At 45.6% G+C, this 16511-nt stretch overlaps 1 protein-coding gene across 1 annotated transcript; it reads left to right on the forward strand.

Annotated features, from left to right (window-relative positions):
* The first annotated feature begins 1560 nt into the window (after nt 1–1560).
* On the forward strand, nt 1561–12924 carry RTCB (RNA 2',3'-cyclic phosphate and 5'-OH ligase). Its single transcript, XM_068400937.1, has 12 exons — nt 1561–1730; nt 1870–1948; nt 2673–2740; nt 4528–4627; nt 5896–6052; nt 6673–6829; nt 7942–8101; nt 8427–8602; nt 9203–9391; nt 9875–9985; nt 10699–10818; nt 11827–12924. Exons 1-12 carry the CDS (start codon nt 1638–1640, stop codon nt 11932–11934), a joined length of 1518 nt encoding a protein of 505 aa, XP_068257038.1. The 5' UTR covers nt 1561–1637; the 3' UTR covers nt 11935–12924.
* The last annotated feature ends 3587 nt before the right edge of the window (nt 12925–16511 follow it).

Genomic DNA, 16511 nt, shown 5'->3' on the forward strand with positions numbered 1-16511 from the left:
AAGTACACTGTCAAAATGCTGCTCGGGCAGCATTTTCTACTGTAATGATTTTCTTCTGTTTCTACTGTAACAAACTTAAATAACTTCCTTCTGAACATGATACACTAAGTATGAAGGGAGCCCTCTCCGGAACCACTGGGAACTGGGAGCTGTCCCCATTACAATGGGAACTAAAACAGTAGCAGTGTCTTAACTCTTAACAAAAATACAGCAGCAGTCCAAGAAGAGAGACAAAGTGGCACTACTCCAGCCTTTGATAGTCCCTCTGCCCCTGTGAGTCTTCAAATCCTTGTGTTTATCATGTCCCCTGTTTAGCATTGCTTAGCCAAGTTAGATACATTTCACTCCTCGAATGTTTCTGTGTAAGTTTTACAAGTTTAATCCTCCAACATCTTTGTCAACGTTTCTCCAGATTGAAATAGTTACAGAAACTTTACTTTTTATTTCATTTTGGTATGTTGTCTTGCCTTCTTTCTTTCTCCCACTTCTTTCTCAATATTTTATTAGCATGCAAATCTGAACACAATTCTGCAGAGGGCTGTGCCAGCCCAGCAATGCTTAGTGCTTGTACTTCAACCAAGCCTGGATGGAAAGCAGGCTCAGGCGTCCCAAACTAGCACCAGCAGGGGAGAACCAAAGGCTGTGACGCCATGTCCCACTCTGTTTTGCTGCTTTTGTGAGCCCCAAACAAGCACTACATAAAGCCCCATCTGTCTGGCGTGGTGCCCAGACCCTAGCCATCCCCATGCCTCTCACTCCTCAACAGGAGCCCTTTTCGAGCCGAGACCATCCAGCAAAAAGCTGTTTTCCTCATGCTAAGAAACGCAACTGATGATGGGGTGCAGGCAGCTTTTGCCCCACTGCAGCTGAGCAAACTCCACCCATCCGCCTGCAGCGCAGTGGTACCTAAATACCCTGCAGGCCGAAACTGCCCTGCCCCAGGGGCATGGCAGGCAGACACAGAGCTTGAGTTAGCCACAGGCACGGGAAAACCCACTTGCTCCTTCCGCAGAGCCAGCCCAAAGCCGTACGCGGTGTGAGCGAGGAGGCGGCCAGGCACAAACCTGCGTTCCTTCACCCCAGCACGGCCCAGGCCCGCGCTCCCCTTCACGCCCTCACCCCGCGGGTACCGGGTGCCTCGCCCAGGCTGCCCCAGCCGCTCCACTGCTGTGGGAGACGGCCCTGGCACGGGGCTTAATTGGGGGGGGTCGACCCCGCACCTCTGTCAGGCTGGAGCGTTCCCAGGCCTCACGGCGTCGTGCCCTGCCCGGCCTGAGGCAGGGGAGAGGGAGAGACAGGGCATAAGCAAGCCGGGGGGGCAGAGAGGGCCTCTGACCGCCCGCGGAGGTGAACGGAGCGAGGGGCCGCCTCTGACGCGGCCCCGCCGGGCCACGGGCGCCGCTCCCGGGTAAAGGCCACCCCGCGAGGGGACGCCAGGGGGCGCCGGCAGCCGCCAGCCGCCAGCTCCCCGCCCTCCCCCGCCCCTGCTCAGCTGAGGAAGTTTGGCCCTCGGCGGCGCCTGTCCGCTGCCCGTCGCGGCTGAGGCCGCGTGACCCTCGGCGGCTGCCGTCGGTTCCTGCCATTGGCCGGGTGCTGGCGGCCGCGCTGACGCGGAGTCGCCGACCGGGAGCGCCGCCATGAGCCGCAGCTACAACGATGAGCTGCAGTACCTGGACAAGATCGACAAGAACTGCTGGCGCATCAAGAAGGGCTTCGTGCCCAACATGCATGTGCGTAGGGGGGAGGGCTGGGCTCAACCGGGAGCCTTGGGTGCCCGGGGGGTGAGGGGCGGCTCACCTGGGTGGTGGGGGCTGCCGGGTCCGGCCTGACCTGATCCGGTGCCGGCCGTCCTGACAGCTCTCCCCGCAGGTGGAGGGCGTTTTCTACGTGAACGACCCCCTGGAGAAGCTGATGTTCGAGGAGCTGCGCAACGCCTGCCGCGGCGGAGGTGCGTCCGATGGGGGAGAGCGGGACTCGTCTCGCCGACCCGGGGCGGTCTTCACATGCTGCTTGCCATGGCCTCGAAGCCCTCACTGAGCGCCTGGGTTCATACCACGTTGTCCGTGGGCCCTGAAGGGACCAGGGTGTAACAGGGACCGCGGGGGCAGGCCCGGTGCGTGTCCCGGCTGGTGTCTGGAGAAGCAACAAACAGGAATGAGTTCTCTTGCCTTGCAAGCTACTGTGGCCTCGTGAGCGGTACAGGGGTGTCACCAGCAGCTGTGGTATGTCTTATACCCGGATCAGATAGGTGGGCACAGCCTTGCTGGCTACTCTCTGTGTGCCAGAGCATTCCCTGAACGCCTGCTCTCAGCGTTTACGTTGGTGGGGACTGTAGCCCAGGCCCGTCCATTCTGTGTGGGGCTGGAGCGCTGGGCTGGATCCAGATCTGACAGCTGGGCTGGCGGTAACACACTGCTGCTGTTAGCACAGATCAGTCTGTGTTGGTACTAATGCAGCAGAGGGAGGACTTTAGCATAATACCTCATTTAATGAAACTGCAGATCGTGCATAATGCTAGGCACTTTATACCAGATTAGAATACTTGGTGGTGGCCGACTTCTGATTTCCCAGTGTTTTGAGCTACCTCTTTAGAAAGTGCTTCATTGTGATTAGCATGGTAAATTATCAGATTACTTATCGCTTTTTTTTCCCCCCCCCGTCTCGTTTTTCAGGGGCAGGTGGCTTTTTGCCTGCTATGAAACAGATTGGGAATGTGGCTGCATTACCCGGCATTGTTCATGTGAGTAATTGCTTTGAAAATTTGCTCTTTTTCTGTTCCTGTTTGCCAGGGATTATTGCCTTCCAAGTGGGGACTCTGTTGTGAGAAGGGGTATGGACCAAAGTTCTTTTCAAGACAGTCTGTGTGTTAGGAACCTGTCTCGAGTAAGGAGCGCTTGCAAGAGCAGGCTCTAAAACTAAGTTGTCAGAAAGGGAAGTATTCACTTCCTTCATTCACTGCCTTTTGACATGAAGCTTTTTTAGCATTGCTTTATGCCATTTCAGTTTGCTGGAGCCACCTTTCCCCGACTGCTTATATTGTCTGTTTGTTGTTTTTGAGTTGCCTCTGCTAACCTGGAATGCATGGAGAAGTGAGGAGAGAGCAGGAGGTGATATTGTTGTCTGTATTATTGTTGCTGCCCTAATGTTGGTAGGGAGGCTTCCCATGCACTCAGTGCTCTTTTCCCTCATCCCATGCATTTTTGGAAGTGAAGCATCAGATATGATGATGCAGGAGGAGAATACTAGGCTGTGTCACTTTTCAAGAAGCAGTAAGTACGATGTGGAAGTTATTGTTTTCACGTTCAATATTGCATATATTAATAAGTAACAAATAAAATTTTTTTTTAATTGTTTCTTTTGGTGACTTGGCAAAAGTTTTGAATTTCTGATTGTAGTAAAAGGCAGCCCATCACACTGTTAAAATGCCTTAGTGGTCAACCGAAAAGGGCATAAGGTAGAATAGTGACAACCTGTTAAAATGGGAATTTTGGCTGGTAGTTTGTAGGAGAGATGTTATGATCATCTGTCTATTCAAATCTTCACTTTTTGTTTCCAAACCAATAAATTTCTTGGTGATGGCAAGGGGAGGCAGAAGCAGCACTTAATCCCCCTGAAAAGTAGTGTTCTTTTTAATGTATGGTAACAGTTTAACACACATTGAAAAGTTCCAATTTCTGACGGCTTTCTGGGTGTTTGGGGCTTGTTTGTTTGTTTGCTTAAATAGATTGTGGAGTACTGCTTGTGGTGTCCTAATTTAAACTTGCCAGGCTAGATATACTTTGGACTTGTGGAACTGTGTAGAAGCATGCTCTTACTTTCTTTAATTAGTAGTAATATGAAAAGGTTCAATAAAAAGAATTCTTTTATAAATTAAAATGACACAGCTCCTACCTTGTCCTGTCCTATCAGGAAATCATCCTAAAAGGATGACGTTTTTCTGCCTGCAGGGTGCAGTCTTTGGTCAGTGTTCAACGGCACAGCTAAGAAAGAGAAAATGCTGACTGTTTTATGGTTCCATTCCATAGCATTGAACGCAGATGTCTCTAGATGGAACTTGGTAAAAATGAGCTCATCTTCACTCTTATGCCTATGCTTTATGCTGCTCATAAGCTATTGCCTGCATAAATTTTGAATGCAAGGGCTCTTGAGTCCAAGAAAAAGCTGGGTTATAATTCAGTTTGAGATCACAATTCCTACATTTAGGTGCTTAAGCTTCTCTTAAGCTTTCTTGAGATCTGGTCAATGGAGCCAATGGGGCTACTCAGCTGAGTAGCCACTGGGTGTTTCCTTCAGAGTGAGATCAGCTGCTCTCTGCTTTGTTTGACTGTCACTCCAGTAACTGCAGGAGTTTAGATACTTACCTGAATTGATATGTGTACTCCATCTTCATCTGAACATCCATTCTTTTTTTTTAGTATACTTGTTTGTAAATATGACAACCACTGCCACAAGGCAAAGCATAACCACGGTGACTCTGTGCAGCACAGAGTTTCATAAAACTTTAAAATTCCCTTCATTCTCTTTCAGAGATCAATAGGCCTTCCAGATGTCCATTCTGGCTATGGGTTTGCCATTGGCAACATGGCTGCCTTTGATATGAATGATCCTGAAGCAGTGGTATCACCTGGTAAGGATACTTCATGACTGACTTAACCTGCCCTGAGAAATGTCTGTGGTGGCATAGAAACGCTTTTTGAAATGGCAGGTCTTTACAGTACTTTATATGCAAAAACCAAAGCAAAAAATACATGAATTATAGAGAGTTAAAAGGCGCTTAATTCTTGCACTCAGAATCTTTATGGAGCAGGTGGTTACACTGGAAACATCTAAACAGTACAGAGAGAATTGCCCTTGTGTGTTTGGCTTGGGCTCATGATATCCCTCAGTTTTGAAAGGAGGGCACAAGACTTGGAAGTTGGGTTTCACCAGGTTGATAAAAATTGACTATTTTCCTTGAGCAATGTTTGAAAACATCTTTTGAGAATATTTCTACACTTTATTAAAAATGTGACCTTAAAATATTTCTGTCTTTTTAATCAACACCTGTGTCTTTAATTACTGATGGTCTGGAGATGCTTTTGTGCTTGTCATGAAACATGATATTTACGTTTCAGGTTTGCTGTAGGTAGTGCCTACAGCACTACTACAGTTCCTGATTGACTCAAACCCAAGATCCCTTAGTCTGTTATCCCTGCTCTGACACTAGTTAATACCAAAACCTTCATACTGAAGGTGGCATGATTAGTCTTTCACATTAGGTCTTGCCCTGCAGTATTTATTTAAATAAAAGTTAAGCAAAACGCTAAACACTGAAGTGTAATATTCCTTGTAAGTATTTATCACTTATTATAACTAGTTATTATTTATTCCAGTGAAGATTCAAAAAGGACTTGCTTTCAGGGACTTGCTTTCAAGAACATCTTACATCAGGGAGCAATGCTAAGATCTGTCACTTTTCTTCTCACCTTAGGCAGAAGAACAGGAACATCCTCTCTACTTTCTGAGGACAGTATATTTTATAGTTGTGTCTGTGTCTCTTTGTCCACTTGCTGGAGCAGCTTTGTAAACACAGAGCTGTGTAGGCGATTCTACAGCTATGCTCGAGACTGAAAAACTGTTTGTGTTTTTTTTTTTTTAAGAGTTTTCAAGTTTTTCTCTGCAAGACTACATTTTTGTCTGTCTTGAAATATGAGGCTTTGTGTAAATCTATTAAAATGAAGCTTAATGCAGTTCTGCTTTTTCTCCCAGTATTGTGTCAGAAAGAAGGTGTAAGATCACAGCATTCAGTACTTATTCCCTGTCAGCAGGAAACTGATTTAAGATGAATATTCAGCAAGTGCTCACCATCAGCATGCTTTCTTTTTGTTAACTCCATGGCTTTTTCTACACATCTAGGTGGTGTCGGATTTGACATCAACTGTGGTGTCCGCTTACTACGTACAAATTTGGATGAAAGCGATGTGCAGCCTGTGAAGGAGCAGCTTGCCCAGGCTATGTTTGACCACATTCCTGTTGGTGTTGGCTCCAAAGGTGTCATCCCCATGAATGCCAAGTAAGAGAATGACTTTGCGCGCACATCACTAGAGGGGTCATCTCTGGTCTTTATTTTGATGAAAGATTCATCAGTGGGAGACTTTAAGAAAGAAAAAGTAATTCTAACCTCTTTCCATTCTTTCTGTATATGTGCTCCACCAGGAGGACTGGCATAATCATCAGTGCACAAAGCCAGCTGTTTCTTCCCCCATTTAAAACCCTGTAATAACTGAAAGTTCTTGAAAGGTTCTCATTTCTTCTGACAGAAAACCTCCGCGAACATAAAAGTATTTTCTGAAAGGGATGAGAGAGAAAATAGGATATTCCCTACAAAACAAAGAGGAAAAAGTAAAAAAAGACCTATCTAAAGTTAATATATTTGTAGAGCTTGATTTTCATGAAGTAATAAGAAGTTGGACTTCTTGTTAGGGCAGGTGGGGGCTGATCATAAAGTCATAGAATAATTTAGGTTGGATGGTATCTCTTGAGGTCATCTCATCCAACTCCTTGCACAAAGGAGGGATAACTCTGAAGGCAGATCTAACAACAAAGTTACATCAGGTTGCTCAGGGCCATATCCAGTGGAGTTTTGAGTATTTCCAAGGATAACCACCTTATGTAGGTGTTTGATAATTGCAGGGATTTGGAAGAGGCACTAGAGATGGGTGTGGACTGGTCTCTCCGGGAAGGCTATGCCTGGGCAGAGGACAAGGAGCACTGTGAGGAATATGGAAGAATGCTGCAGGCTGACCCCAACAAGGTCTCCTCAAGAGCAAAGAAGAGGGGCCTGCCTCAGGTAATGTTATGTTTCAGGAGGGCTGTGAGTCCTCCCAAGGTTCAAATGTAAAGGTTAATGGGTAGTTCTCTAATTTTGTGTCTTTTCTTGAAACTCTGCTTAGCATTTCTGGGCAGGGGAAAAGGTGAGATGGTGGGGCCATTTCTGAATAATTCTTGACAGAACTGTAACAGAGGGAAACAATAGTGGCCACACCCAAGGTCCCTTGGGCCATCAGTTTTTCATCACTTAACACCTGGTACTGGAATTCATGTTTGGTTGCATTTCCCCATCCAGATGTAGTTTTGTTTTTAAGAGACAGGCAAGTTATTCTGCAACTTTTCTCCTTGTTTGCTCAGCAAATTAACTGCAGGGCAAGGAAGGATATCATAATAAATAGAACTAGCTCATAACTTTGAATTGCAGTTCGAGGGCTGGGTTTCATTTGACATAGTATCTCATTGCTCTGGGTGGAACGCTTTTGAGATGGCTATAGTAACGCTACCATTTGTAAAGCTTTCTTTTATATGACTTCTTGAGTTTTATGAATTGTGGTGCTGCAAGATTGTAGTATTTTAACCTCAAAATAATCTTACGTCCTCAGTTTTCACATTTGCCTTGCAAATAAGTGATCATCTGTTAAGGAGTTGAAAAAATTTGGGCTTGGAAATGGAGTATCTTGCTTTAATCTACTACAGGTTTTAAGTACCTAATTAACAGGGTGTTGTAACTTCCTTGTGGAGTAATAACCAAGTATAAGACTATATGTCTGCCTTGCCTGTACGAATTGAAGATGAATTCTCAGTACTCTGTACTGTTTCCATCTTTCAACTAGGCCTAAGTAAGTTGGAAAGAAGTGGCATCACAGTCTGTTGCTCCTGGTCCTTTTGTTTAATTGCAGTCTTGTTCCAACAGTAAAAATAGTTATAAATCTGAACAAAGAGGACAGTGATGCTGCAACTGTGTTCTACTTCCTTTCAGTTTATATGGGGATTTTTTTTCCTCGAAAAGCTTTCCTAAAACGAAAACCTTGCTGTAGCAATTTGCCCTATTGCCCATATTCCTATAGCTCTCCCCAGTGCTGCCAAAGGCTGCTTAGTAGGGCTGTCTGATCAGTGTGTTGTGATTGGCAGCTGGGGACCCTGGGAGCCGGAAATCATTACGCCGAGATCCAGGTTGTGGATGACATTTACAACGAATATGCTGCCAGGAAGATGGGCATCGACCACAAAGGGCAGGTGTGCGTGATGATCCACAGTGGCAGCAGAGGCCTGGGCCACCAGGTTGCCACAGGTATGATCTGAGTGGCGTAGGTACCTGGAGGGAAGCAAACTATTCAGCATGGTGTTGTCGTTGACAATAAACTCCAGCACCAAAGAGCATTTCTTACAGTGTAATTGCTGAGTCTATTCTGAATTGCGTTGACAGGGGTTGTCTGTTTGCAAACAGTTGATAATGTTCTGCCACAGCTTTGCTTTTGCGTTTGAGAGGAAGCCGTAGGTTTGACCATCGGACAGATGAGTTCAGTTTTAGAATATAAATTATAGACACCCATGTTAACCTCAGAGATTGAAACAAAACTAAGAAGTCACTTAGACTTACTGTGTTTATTTCCCAGATGCATTGGTGGCTATGGAAAAAGCTATGAAACGGGACAAAATCATAGTGAATGATCGCCAGCTGGCATGTGCCAGGATTGCCTCCGCAGAGGGACAGGATTACTTGAAGGGAATGGCAGCTGCTGGAAACTATGCATGGGTCAACCGATCTTCTATGACTTTCCTAACAAGACAGGTAGGAGCAGAGTTGTATCTAATGCATATATTTTGGTACACGTATACTGCTTTATCCCAGATGTGGAACACAGAGTAGCTGCAGTATTTAACGTCATTTTAATTTTTGTGCTGCTTGAACAGTGTTTTCTGGAGAGGCTTACACAAAGCTGCAGCCATGGCAATCTATATAAAACCTCTCAACATCACTGGATTGTACTTGCAAAAGCCACTTAAGCAATATTTTTGAAAATGCCTTGAACTGGAAGAAGAGGATACAAGAAAATTGTTTTTACACTGCTGAAGCCATCTTTTCAGAGTTGCAAGAATTTGTCTAGTTGATATCTAACTGAATTCCAGCATTAAAGCTGCCAATGGGCAGATAAACAATCTAGACAGTTCAGTTCTGTCACACCCAGCACAGTTGTATTCAATTCCGTTGTGGCTGAATTTGACTGAAGTTTCTTACCTGCCATGCCAAATGTTTAGGTCACTGACTTACCAGTAAGAAATACTTTCAAGCAAATTTGTTTGTTTTAATTCCTAAAAAGATTTTAAGTCTTCCACATGTACACAGCAGTTATCTTCCTGTATTTCACATCCTGATTTGCTCTCTTTTTAGGCATTTGCCAAAGTCTTCAACACAACCCCGGATGACCTTGATATGCATGTTATCTATGATGTGTCTCACAACATTGCCAAAGTGGAGCAACATGTAGTGGATGGAAAGGAGCGAACTCTGCTGGTGCACAGAAAGGGATCAACCAGGGCCTTCCCTCCTCACCATCCTCTTATTGCTGTCGATTATCAAGTAAGTTTAGCTGTGGGAGAAGGAAATCAGAAGAGAATTCTGGATGAATCAGACAATTTTAGGGTCCCTAACAGAGATCTAAATGCTGTGAGTTCCTTTTCTGAGCTAACAGAACTGGAACCCTAGTGGGATGGCAATATTCTGCTTGTCTGTGTGTTAGATCTTTGGGACACGGAGCTCCCTCTTCTGCTCCACACCCCCAATGGTTGGAAGATCATGAAGGGAAAGAAGTTTTTCATACCTAGGGCAGGTTTCAGTGATTGACTTTGCTCTGCTGGACGCAAGTCTTTTGATCTGCTGGTTTGCATCTTTCAGTGCAGTTAGTTCTCCAGAATCCTTGATTCCAGGCACCCAAGGCAAGCAGGGATGCTCTGAGGGGATGTGAACATGACCTCCATTTCTGGAGATACGTTTCCTCTCAGACTTTTATTGAGAATGAGTTTTTTAGGCTTTTTCTTGTGAATTAATACTTTGCATCCACAGCTGACTGGACAGCCTGTTTTGATCGGCGGGACTATGGGCACCTGTAGCTATGTTCTTACTGGCACAGAGCAAGGCATGACCGAGACCTTCGGAACTACTTGCCATGGAGCTGTAAGTCAAAAAGTTATTTCAGGAAGGGATTGGAATAGGCTGTCATCCAGAGAACAGCATTGCTTAAGGGTCATCCACTGTGTAATTCATCTGTTGGTCATACCAGTAGAGAGCAGCCTTTGCCACAGTAATCCCAGCCCAGGAGGACTGCAGGCTAGAAGTCCTCTTTGTCCCTTACTGAGTAGTTTCTACTACTCCTGCAGAAAATTTAGAAGGTGCTGCTTTATACAAGGCAAATGTTAGGATGAAGATACAGAGAATGAGCTCCTTTTACCAAATTCAGCTATCTCTGAGCTTACAAGAAAGATTAACTGTGCTGAGGCTGTCCATATAAAACTCCTTGGTAGTTAGAATAAGGTATTTCCTCCCCTGTTATTTACAGTGTGAGACAGGATGATTGAAGAAGATAAATGGCTTCCAGTAATAACTCCAACTCCTGAATGCTGTCTTGACAAGTGGTTTGGGTAAAAAGACACTTGCAGATTAGTGTGTTATATACATGGAACTTTCCTAGCCATCACACCAGATGTGTGATTTTGCAGGAGCCCATCACCTAAAGTCTTAAATTCATTTCCTGTTTTGTGGCTTACTGTGGTCTGTGCTCTCAGCCATTCTGTGTTTACTTGTAAAGTAATAATGTGTTTCTTTAATAAGGAAGAGTTTTGTTTTTCCTAACTGCTACAAAAAATAGAACTAACGAAACTGCTCTCTAGGGTCGTGCACTGTCTCGAGCCAAATCTCGACGTAACTTGGACTTCCAGGATGTATTGGACAAGCTGGCTGACATGGGCATTGCCATCCGTGTTGCTTCTCCCAAACTGGTCATGGAAGAAGTGAGTTTAATACTGCATTATCTGAGAGGGAAAAGGGAGTCTTGCTTCTTGGCTGAATTACCCTCCCTGACTTGATTTTTCGCAGTGCTAAGTGATCGCTAGTACTCTAAATATACAGCTTGTGCGATTTCCGATAGAGCTGTCGAATTTTTTTGAAAATAATGTGAAGTCTTCCGTGTCCCTAAAATCCTGCTGAAAGGGGAGATGCTTGTTTGACAGGTTTTGGGGGGTATGTTTTTTTTCCTCTTCTGCCTGGTGATAGGGGTAATTACTATCAACCCTGAGAAGTCTTTGAGTATCACAAAAGTAGTGAGGTTTTATGGATTCTCTTCTCGAGTGATGTTCTCCCAGCTTTAAACTTACTTTACACTGCAGCTGTCATGTAGATTATTAGCAGTGTTTGAGAGATCTGCCTCTTTTAAGATGGATTCCTATATTTGCTCAAGAAGAGAACTCTGAATGGCTAGAAAACTTTTAATATTTTGACTTGCAGTTTGTCTGCATTAACATGATAGAATGTCTTTTCTGTTTACAACCTCGATCACAGAAGCATGTTAAAATCTCTTAAATAAGAGCAGCTTCCTTGTCAGAACGCTGAAGGGGGAAGCTCTAGAGTTCAACCCTTATTTCTGTCACTAAGGGGCAGTGAAGATAAATCTTAAAGGCTGTCTGTAAGGAGGAAGTTGGAGTGTCTTCCTGCCAGATAATGAGGTCTGGCATTCTCACATGCTGATGGACTGGATTATCTGAGATTATAGGGGAAACTGAACCAAAGTAACTAGTATTTTAGCTGAAATATGGTGAAAGCTTATTTGGGAAGCAAAGTGTCTCATAGATTTCTTAGATATGTAAGGTGGCCACGTTCTCCATATGTTTGCCTACTTCTACACCCTCAATTCATATGATTCTGTTTTTGCGAAGAGGGGATATCAAAAGCCTACATCTAACTTCCTGTGACTTTGGGTTGTTTATAGTTTTGTCGTTTTTTTTCCTCTCTTCCCCCTCCAGGCACCAGAGTCTTACAAGAATGTGACAGATGTGGTTAACACCTGCCATGCAGCTGGCATCAGCAAGAAAGCCATTAAACTGAGACCTATTGCTGTTATAAAAGGCTAGGAACTGACACGGCAGCAGAAACACACTGACATCTCCAGGCCTTACACAAAACTGACTAGAACCATCTTCCCACAATTCTTGGACTCTGTAGGATGCTCAGATATCACATCCCCGTTCTGAAAACACAACAGTTGAAGATACTCCTATTTTTAACCACTCCTAGCCATAATGAATGCCCCCTTGCCTTGTTATATGGTGTTCTTTTCTTGTGAGGAAAGGGCAAAGAAATAAGTAAGCCTTGGTTTTTAATATGCAGTCCCTCCCCTGTTTGCCTGATGATTCCACAGGCAGGGCTTCAGACTTGCCTGAGTTGTCACTCATTGCTGTGCTGCAAGACCACCTCCATCAGTGAAAATGGTGTATGAACCAGACCTGCTGTCTGCACACCTGAGTGCCTGGAGCTCTTTATGCATATAGAAGTGCTCTGATAGGCAGGGTATGGTGCTTCTGGGCAGGGAGAGGTTGCTCTGTTTGCAGATACCTTTATGCATAGTCTATATTGTTGCGTGTTTTGTGGCAGTTGGGTAAGAAATCTGGAGTTGGGAGTGGTCTCCCGCTTGGGCTGAGAGGGACTAGCTTAGGCTTGAGGCACAGTCCTTGCCTCTTCCCCCACCCTCTCCCATTTTACACAGCACCTGGTGTACTTGGCTCAGAGCAAGTAGGCGTTCCAGAGTCTTCTGGAAATGCTAGTAGGACTGAGTATGTTGCTTTGAGAGGTTTTGTTTGCCGAGTAAAAGTTGTGACTGAACAATTTACAGATGTGCTAATCCAACATTTTGCAAAGTCCTAAGCATGTAAAAGTTGGATTGGATAATACTGCTCACTGTGTCCTGCAGCTCTGACTTAAGCGAGTCCAATTGCAGGGTCAAACCCAGTACGATGTGACTTCTGATGTTTCTTTTACATTCATTAACCAAGACTGGAGGGGAGGCTGACCATCCCCGCTGGATTGTTTTGGGGATTACAAATAAAATGGGAAGATGGACACTCTGTCTGTGTCATGTTTATTCTGTGGCTAAAATGTCTGTTGTCCACTTTTAAGTACATATACGAGCTTGAAACCCATGACATTTTGTCACTTCAGCTGATGGATCTCACAAAGAAGTGTGTAGATGGCAGAAGTTCTTGCAGGATACAAGAGAAGGGCAATGCAGGGCTGTTTTCTCAACTTGGTAATGACAAGAGTATGACAGCTACAATTTGTCTTTCTGGGTGCCTGCTGGGTCCACCTCACTGGATAGGGGATGGAGCTTGCCTGTAAGCCTGTATGCAGACACAAGAGGGCGGCTGGAGGAAAATAAAACCTCAAAGCAAGAGTGGAGCCCTGCCAGGGACTCATGTAAAAGGAGCAGATTGTGATCGATGGACTTGAGTGCCTTTTGATGAAACATCCCTTTAAGTTTAGGATCTTAGCTGAAACCTGTTGATCTCAGGAGGCATAATGGCATTTTACTGTCTTAATCACTTCGTGCTTATTGGTTTCTTAAGTTCAAATACTGTATTTGCCGCAGGTTCAGAAGCAGCACATGCAGTAATAGTCACTGTGAGTCCTCGTGGGTCTGACTTCACAGTTTCTTGTTTTCACCTGCTTTATCCAGTGGCATTGTTCCAGATTGCCATCTCTGAGGTCTGAGACACACTTGATGAATTTCAAACAAAAATCATTTCACTTAGAAATGCGAATTAGCCTCCAGTGACTGAAAGACAAATTGTTGGTCTCAAATCTTCTGCAGAAGTGCATGTTCCATGCAGAAGTTTCTGTCTATAAATATTTCACGCTCTCTGATGTGGAATGCAAGGGAACCCTTAAAGCATTCGTATTTAAAAATAAAGCAGCATTTGTCAAACACAGTTCTCCTTTCAACTTCCTACCATTGCCGTTAAGAGACAAATTTCAGGTTTTTACAGCAAGCAGAAATCCTGTGTACCATGGAGATGCTCTCGTGTATGCCTTGAGTCTTCTGATCATCAGCGTTTATGCATTAACATTTAAAAATGCAAGAAGTGCTGTCAATTTTGGTTTCCTGTTGCAAAGCTAGTACTAGTTTTGGTTATATGTTGTGCTGTAGGGAGGAGAGAGCTGGTTTCCTAACCACCTAAAAAAGTAAGGAGTAAAAACATAAGATGTTTCCCAGTTCTTTGTTGAAACCTGGATGTTTTTCTGATTCAGCTCTGTCTTTTTTCCTCCAAATAGGGCTGTTTACTAACTTTTTTTAATCTGCATTTTAAAAAATAAATTTTAAAAATTGGTAGGCAGGGAACGCACGCAGTAGTAAAATTCATATGCTGAAATACAGGTGGATCTGCAGAAGCATACTGGCAACACCAAAGAGCCAAGGTGGTTATTGAGCCATCACTGCTTCCACGGAAGTTTACTGAGAACTCAGAAATACCTGTTAATGTATGATATGCTTCCCTCCCTTCCCCAAAAGACTGAAAAAGCTTTGGTGATTGACTGTTAGGGTCTTTTTTCCTTCCTTTTTTTTTTTGGTGGGAAACCACAGGTAGGAGATCCAGGTCTACACCACACCCCTGGAGCTGTTCCACACCTCTGTCCAACAGCTGGCACTCATCTATTCCCTGCCTAACTGTAGTCGATTCAGTCATCTGTATGATGACCTGCAGCAGAAGGTTTGTTGGCCTTGGGACTTACACAGAGTGTCTGCATTAAGTCTGCCTTCAGCCAGCGCAATAAAACCAGTCCTTGGATGCAGGCTTCTTTTGAGTGAGAACAAATAGCTCACTGCATTTATCTTACTCCTATGCTTGAGAACAAGATGGTTTAACTTACAGATTGGACCTGCCAAAACAAAGCTATTGCCTCTGGGAAACAGAAGGTATCATCTGGTGGTGGCTTCGATGGCACCTTCCTTCCCTCTGCGTTCACAGGGCTTGCTGCAGGGACTGGTGCTGTGCAGCGACAGCGAGCAGGGTGGAACTGGTGCTGTGCAGCGACAGCGAGCACGGTCAAGTGCTTCCTCTCTTGCTGGGAACTGACTGTTTGCAGTGCGCTCAGGGGCTTGTGCAGGTGCTGTTCCTGTCACCGTTAGCGTAGCATTAAATAGGGAACAGAAAAGCACTTCAGGTTTTTGTTGCTGGTGGGTGACTCCATCAGAGATTCCTCTAAGTGCATCCCCCAAGCTGAGGGGTGCTGTCTTCTGCTGGGGTGCAGTGTGAGGCAGGAGAGGCAGCACCCAGCCCCTGGGCTGGGTGAGAGCCCCCCAGGGAGGCAGTTCCTCCCAGAAGCGTTGCAAACGGGGGGACCCGTGCTTCATTGGCCATAAAGGATGGCAGAGCTGGGGTGCAGCTGATGGCCTCCTTCTCTTTGACTTGGTTAAACTTTGTGTACTCCGGGGCTCCCTAACTCAGCCTCCCCCAAAGGAAACCAGGACCCAGCAAGGTACGCACTTGCAGTGTTACCTGCTGTGGTGTATTCGCGCTGTATTGCACACCCTGCTAGTTGGGAGCCCGGTGTCTAACCTGTGTCATGTTTATCACCATCCTAAGTCTCTTGGGAGTTTTTTTTCCTGCTTTATCTTTCCTCTCCCTGCTTTAAACACGGTTCTGCACACACAACTTCCTCCTCCGCTGGTGGTCCCGGGCTGGTGTTATGGCCCAGGAGGAACAAGTGATCTCTGACAGATCTCTGGCGCAGGCAGCCCCTGCCTCTCCTCTGCTCTCCTTTGTTCCTCTCAAACATAAACACACTTAACTGGCCTCTTCTCTTCTCCCTCTGCTCCCCCCAGCCTTCAAAGCGATCAGACAAAGCAATATCCCTCCTGCAGCATGTGCCAACACGCTCCCGTCCTTGCAGAAGGAAGGCTTCAATCAAACAGTGGGTCCTGCGTGTACCTGGCATTTGCTTTGCTCTCTTGAGCCCTGTCTTAGCGTGAGGGGTTTTAATCACTAGCACCTCTGTTTTTCTGCCTGGAGAGGTGGCAGTGGAGGCATACGGGAGAAAAGCGGGAGCTCTGCAGCTCCCCAGCCAGGGCGGTACCAGGCGCAGGTGCTTTGTCCCCTCCACTGTGGGAGGCAGTGGAAGATGGTAATATCCTGGCACCCACAAAACACCAATAATCATGCTGTTTCTGGTGGGTATTTTGGTTTTGTTTTTTAATTGCAGTATGTAACAGGAGGCTGGGTGTCATTACCTGCAGCTGGGGAGGTGCTGGGCGGTGTGTCAGCCGAGGGAGGTTGGGAGCAGAGGACACAGAAAAGCCCCTGAACTCCCCAGGCAGATGTGTAACTCGGCCTCCTCAGGCACCGACCAAGCAATCCCCTGCCTGAGCTGCTGCTGCTGGCTTTCGTGGTGCTGAGCACATCCCCATCTTACTGTGCCCTCGTTCCCAAAGCCCAGGAGGCCGCTTCGGTTCATATTGTATATCAAGTTCAGAAACCAAAATAATCACTAGCCTTAATTGCAGAGATGAGGACCAGGAAAGGGAAATGGAGTCATCTGCCAGACTTAATCTAACATTTTCTAGCTTAGCAAAAGACACACAGGGGCTGGGCTACCCTCCCTTAGATACTCAGGTGTTTGAGTTAGCCTTGTGATGGACCCTGTTCCTAAAAAGAGG

Source organism: Nyctibius grandis, chromosome 5 (assembly GCF_013368605.1).
Source record: "Nyctibius grandis isolate bNycGra1 chromosome 5, bNycGra1.pri, whole genome shotgun sequence".
In the NCBI taxonomy this organism is placed as follows: Eukaryota; Metazoa; Chordata; class Aves; order Nyctibiiformes; family Nyctibiidae; genus Nyctibius; species Nyctibius grandis.

Bases quoted from the DNA above. Each gene is read 5' to 3' on its own strand.
- RTCB (XM_068400937.1), top strand. From the start codon at position 1,638: ATGAGCCGCAGCTACAACGATGAGCTGCAGTACCTGGACAAGATCGAC. The intron at 9,392-9,874 runs GTAAGTTTAGCT...TTGCATCCACAG, and splicing joins TTATTGCTGTCGATTATCAA to CTGACTGGACAGCCTGTTTT. The intron at 10,819-11,826 runs GTGAGTTTAATA...TTCCCCCTCCAG, and splicing joins CCAAACTGGTCATGGAAGAA to GCACCAGAGTCTTACAAGAA.